Source organism: Bison bison, unplaced genomic scaffold, assembly GCF_000754665.1.
Source record: "Bison bison bison isolate TAMUID 2011002044 unplaced genomic scaffold, Bison_UMD1.0 scf7180017864180, whole genome shotgun sequence".
NCBI classification, from domain to species: domain Eukaryota; kingdom Metazoa; phylum Chordata; class Mammalia; order Artiodactyla; family Bovidae; genus Bison; species Bison bison.
The window spans coordinates 4,135,123-4,141,094 of NW_011494752.1; the positions used below are offsets into that span (position 1 = coordinate 4,135,123).

The following is a 5,972-nucleotide window of genomic DNA, read 5'->3' on the forward strand; positions in this document are numbered from 1 at the left end:
CCCCGCGCCCGCCCGCCGGCCCCCGTTGCCCGAGCACACGCTGCGGTCCATGGTAGGCAGGGTGGACGTAGCCCGAGACGATCGAGCGCGTGTCCGCGGCCGGCCGCTCCTCCGGCGCCGCCGGGGGGCTGAGGCGTCCGGGGGCCTCGGGGGCGGCGGCTCCCGGCCGCTGCCCCTCCGGCCGATCCTGGGCCCGCGGCGCCGGCGCCCCCGCCTCAGGCTTGTGCGCTTCCTGCTCCGAGTCGTCGTCTGTGCTGCTGCCCAGTCCCCGCGCCTCCCGCCGCTTCTTCCGCTTGCGGTTGACCGCCGAGATGAAGGAGATCGCCAGCATCTCCCGGGTGTACGGCTCCTTCTTGGGGGCCCATGAGCCCTGTGCGGGAGACAGGTCAATGTGCCGGGGGCGGCCTCCAAGCTCCAGACCCTACATCCCCCCCACACCACAGCACCTAATCTTGACAGGGCCAAGCCAAGCCCAGCCCAGCACCCGCACCGTCTGCTGTTCCCCGCCCCGGCCCCCAACCCCGGACGGAGGTCCCAACCAGATCCGCTCTAGAGCCTACCACCCCCGCCCCCTCAATTCTGAAGCCTCCTTGGCGCCTCCTCTGGTCTTAATCCAGACTCGGCTTTTTCCTGCGAGCTGGGGGCTGGTTTCTCACCTCGCCCCAACTTTCATTCCATTCTCCACATCCAGTGTGGCATAAATCCTTTTAAACTCAAGCTCTACTAATAACAGACTCTAAACAGCGAAATGACACTGACAGTTTGAACCCATTTCGCGTATACTATCCTGGGTCATGATACCAGAGCCTGCACCTTTCTCTGACCATAACTCTTCCTTCCCTTCCTCTCCACTCAGTCTCACCAGGAAACCTGCCTTTCCACCTACTCAGTAGGAACAGCCTCTCTGTGGCAACCCACCCAAGTTCATGTCCCTTCCCACCACACCCTAAGCATTTCTGTGGTCCCACCAGCACCCCGCTGGTGGCTCAGATGGTAAAGAATCTGCCTGCGATGCAGGAGACCCAGGTTGGATCCCTGGGTCAGGAAGATCCCCTGGAAAAGGGAATGGCACCCACTCCAGTATTCTTGCCTGGAGAATTCCACAAACAGAGGGCTACAGTCCATGGGGTCACAAAAAGTCGGAAAGGACTGAGTGACTAGCATTTTCACTTTTTTCCCACCAGCTCTCCAGCTCCACAATCCCCAGCTCCAGATCAATCCAACCACCAGTTCTGCTGCCAAAAGTGGCTTAAGAATCCTGCACAACCCGATGGTTTGGATTGAAGCCACTTCCAAATTGTGATTTACAGCTGCAACGTGGGCAACTTTCTGCCACTGTTCTCACTGCTGAGCCTGTGGGTGGTTTTTGGTCCTGGCCTTCCATGATCCCCTAGCGGAGCCCAAGCTGCCCATCACTGCCTCCTCCACCTGGTTTTTAATCCTGCCTTTCTGGCATCTCCTCTGTCTCCTGGGAGGCTCGTTTTCCTCTTCCTACCCCTTAAGAAGCCATGCTCTCAGGGCTCTGTTCTCAGCCCCTTTTTTCTTCTCTCTCCCTGGGAATATCCTGCCCCCGAGGTCTCCCTCTCCAACACCAAATTCTTTATTTCTCGAGCTCCATCCAGAACTCCTCTTCTAACTGCAAATCTGCCTCTACCAAGGGGTCTGCCAACACCTGAAACTCACCTACCTGGAGCCACATTACATTTCCTACCCCTGCCCTAGACTGCCAACATTCATGTCCTTACCTCAGGTGACTCTGACTCCTCCCTCTCCCCTCCTCCCTCTAGATTCTCCAGAAATGACTCCCAAAGTGGTTCATCCCATTATCCTGTGTTCAGACCCTCACTCTGCCTTTTCTAGACCTTTCTGCCCTCTCCAAAGAGGATTCCCTGCCTCCACCCTTGCCTCATCCTAGCCCCTCCTCCTCAAGAGCAGTCAGTCCTTCTAAGGCAAGGCAAGAATCTGACTGCCTCTGGCCTCTGCAGGACGAGACCCCCATGAGGATAAAGCACAGACACAGGGCCCTCACAACCTGCCTGAGGCCCCTCTGCCCTGACCCCAACTGAACACAGCCGTCACTCAGGCGGTTCAGACCCTTCCCTTGATAGGTCTTGCACTTTAACACCGGCAGCCCTTAGTTGTGCCCCGCTCCCCACCCTATTTATGGGATGAACTCTTAAGTCCACCTACTAGGCACAGTGCAAACACAGCATCCTCTGTACAGCAGCCTCCCACCCAGCTCTCCCTTTGGCTGAGCTGGGAAATCCCTTCTCTACCTGTTACATAGACCTTTGAAAATACACATACAGCAGCTCTTTCTCACATCAGAATAGCTTTGTTTCCACATCATCTGTATCAAACCCTGAGTCCTTTGAGAGCAAGGTCGCGTGGCTCATGTTTGCATCCATGACTCCTAGTACAGTGCCTGTCACATAAGAGGCACTCGAGAAATGTTAAGTGATTAAACAAATAGGTGAACGAACGTAGGAAGCTCAGTAGAAGCAGATGCTGGGACTGGTCCCCTGCTGGGCTGGAATGAATGACCTGCCCTGCCACCCGTCTCACAGGCCACCTTCTGTTGCAGCCACAGTATAACAGGCACACCTCAGAAATACTGCAGACTCAGTTCCAGACTGCAGCAATAAGGCAAATACCTCAATAAAGCGAGTCACATGAATTTTTTGGTTTCGCAAAGCATATGAAAGTTATGTTCACACAGCAGTCTATTAAGTGTGCACTAGCACCATGTCTAAAAAGTGTACGTAGCTTAATTTAAAAATACTTCATTGCTGAAAAACACTAAACAATACCTGTGCCTTCAGGGAGTCATAATCTTTTTGGAAAAGTAACATCAAAGATCACTGATCACAGAACACCATAACGAATACGATTACCATGAAAAAGTTTGAAACAGCACAAGAATTATCCAAGTGTGAACAGAGACACAAAGTGAGCAAATACTGTTGGAAAAATGGTGTCAACAGACTTGCTCAACATAGTGTTGCCACAAACGTTCAATTTGTTTTAAAAAAAAATAAGTGTAGTAGCCGTAAAGCACAAAGGAAAGTGTAAGAAAATGAGGTCAGCCTGCAGGGGACGGAGACACAGCGCTGCCTCCCATGACCGCCGCCTTCTCTCATATCAGTTAGCTCTGAGAAAACCGGAGTCTGTCAGGGATTCAGGATTCACAGGCCTGCGGCTCCTGGGCCGCGGCTGCCCACATTGTGTGACTCTAGAAGGCACCGCCTAAAGCTGTGTGAGCTGCAGCACTGCTACAACCAGCGTGAGGCGCGTGGGGGCCTCTTCCCTGGCCTTCCTTCCTGGCCTGTGCTCTCTGGGAGACGTGAGAGACCGCTGGGCTCATCTGATCAAATTACACTCTCATCCTGGCGAGTTACAGAAGCAATGAGGTCAGAACGGCCACTTCTAGGGAATACAGAGGTCAGGAGGTTCACATATAGGTTGAGGGGTCAGTCCAAAAGAGGCTACAGGAAACCAGGGGTCTGGCATGAGCAAGGGGTGGAGGTGACAAGGAACTAAATTCAGGTCACTATAATTAATTTGCTCCCTGCCATAGAAGTCTTGTGATGGAGTGAGCTCCCTGTCGCCAGAGGTGTGTAAGCAGAGGCTCTATGGAGAGGTTACAGTGGACTTCTGCACTAGACTAGAGCAGCCTTCCTTCCTTCTGGGCTTTCATCTGACGTATAATGAACTAATGAATATTTATTATAAATAATGAATATATAATATATGTATATATATGTTGATATATAATGAATACAATGATTAGATAACATAATGTGCTTGGTGTCAGGCACACTGATTTTTCTGGGACTCAGCCAGTGCTTAGAGATCCAGAAAGAAATAAGCCCAGTTTGACCAGACAACATTTAGCTGATTTCACCGACTACTATGGACAGAACTGTTCCCCACCCCCAAATTCATATGTTGAAGCCCTAAGCCCCCAGTGTTATGGTACTTGGGGCATTGGGGAGGTAATTTTATATGCGGTCATGAGGGTGGGGCCCTTATGGCTGCATTAGTGCCCTTATAAGCAGAGAAACCAGAGAGCTTGCTCTTCGTCTCACATGCACACCTGTTCACTTTCTCTTTGCCATATGAGTACATGGTGAGAAAGCAGCCATCTACGAGCCAGTTCTCACCAGAAACTGACCGTGCTAACACCTTGATCTTGGACTTCTAGTCTCCAGAACTGTGAGAAAATAAATTTGTTTACACACCCCTGGCCTTCAAGCTCTAACCTAACAGTTGAGCAGGGCTCATCTGGGGCAGGCATCCTTGCCCTACTGGGCAGGCTCTGGAACAGGCAACTAGCTGCCTATGAGACCTGGTTCAGAGAAGCAGCTTAGGCTTCGTTGTTTTCAATGTCATTGATTTCTGTTCTTATCTTTATTATTTCCCTTCATTTGCTTTGGGCTCTGCAAAGACCTTAAAAACAATCATTATATAACTCATAGTTGTTGTTAACCCCATTTACGAGGGTAGGTATTATCCTCATAAATAGTATGAGGAAGCTGAGGATCTTAAAGAAGTTAAACAACTTGCCTAATGTCCCAAAGCTACCAAGTGGTGGAGCCAGGACATGGGCCCACAACTGTCTGTGCTCCTAACCAGTAGGCAACACTGCCTCGGGCCACCAAACTCCCAAGCCAGAGCCTCTACTTCATCAATTATCTCCCCAAGCACTGCCAAGGTGAGCGAACTCAGCTTACCCTGGACACTCAGGTGTTTCCCACCTTCCTTCCCAGTGACTAGCAATCTTCTTCAAGATTCTAATCACAACTCTCCCAATTGTTGTGACCAAAAAGCAAGTGGGCTGGCTTGTACAGGGATATAACTTTCAGAATTGCTGTGGCACTTACCTTAGACTTGGCTGAACTACAGGTGGTGGAACCTGTTGGTAAGAAACAAAGGAAAAATGAAAGTTGGATTGGGCAAGAGAAGGCTGATTCTTGTGAACACAATTCCCTCTCCTCAACGGCTTCAGAAACCAGGGAGTTCAGAACCCTGAGCTCTCCCCAGGTCCTGGGAGCGCGGTGGACTTCTGATGTCATTTCCTGGGGGATAAGGATGGAGTGGAGAAGGATGTCAATCACCACTTCCTTTTGAAGCAGGAAGTGACATCAGGCCCCTGGACCTGCATTTGCCCAGGGTTAAGGGCAAGGCGGACTTTTCTTTGGCCTCTCCCCTCCCCTCCTGTCCCTGTTACTCTGAAGCACTAGAGAGAAAACGCCAAACATCAGATGCAGTTCACAGAAACCACCACAATACACAGCAAATCACAGATGCTCTGGAAAAATGGAGACCACACAGTGCACAGAGAGGGGCACTCTATACCTACCCTCACCCTCCGACTTCAGGGACATGAGAGGGCAGAGGGACCATGTGAATGATGGGGCACAGGGCAGACAGGAAATGGGCAGGGCAGGAGGTAGGGAGGGCTGGTGATTACAGCCTGGAAAGCGTCTACCTCCAGACCAGAGGTCAGGCTGTCCTCAGGGGCAAAGGCCCTGTTTACTATCAGAGTTATGAAGGAATGTGGGTTCCAGTCCCTTATTAACACTGGGGTGGGGAAGGACCCAGAAATAAGTCTTGCAGTGCTGTCCCCAGGACTGGGGAAGGAGCAGGCCCACCCAAGGATCTCTGGGGGTCTGAAGGGGGGCAGGTGCGGTTAATCCACACTCTCCAGCAAGCAAGTTAGATGCCTCCTCCCCAGCCCTCCCCTGCACACAGTGAGAGCAGATGGGCTGACCACACAGCGACACACACGGGCAGGAGAGTGGCAGCAGGTGATTAGAAGAGACGGGGGGCTCCTCTCATCACCTGCTGCACCCCCACGTCCTCTGGCCCCCTCCCCAGCCTGCCTCTTGCAACTAGGGGTGCTGTGGTATGCCTCTGTCAGAGACGAAAGTGGGGAGGTCACCCACAGAGTGGGGAGTTAGTGGCTAGAG

General features: G+C 52.1%; 1 protein-coding gene across 1 annotated transcript in view; it reads right to left on the reverse strand.

Moving 5' to 3' along the window:
* The window catches only part of ARHGAP23 (Rho GTPase activating protein 23), a 48,418-nt gene that overhangs the window by 1,092 nt on the left and 41,354 nt on the right, over window positions 1-5,972 (reverse strand). Inside the window, 3 exon segments of the mRNA XM_010843138.1 lie at window positions 9-66; window positions 68-370; window positions 4,884-4,915. Coding sequence (XP_010841440.1) covers window positions 9-66; window positions 68-370; window positions 4,884-4,915 — 393 coding nt within the window.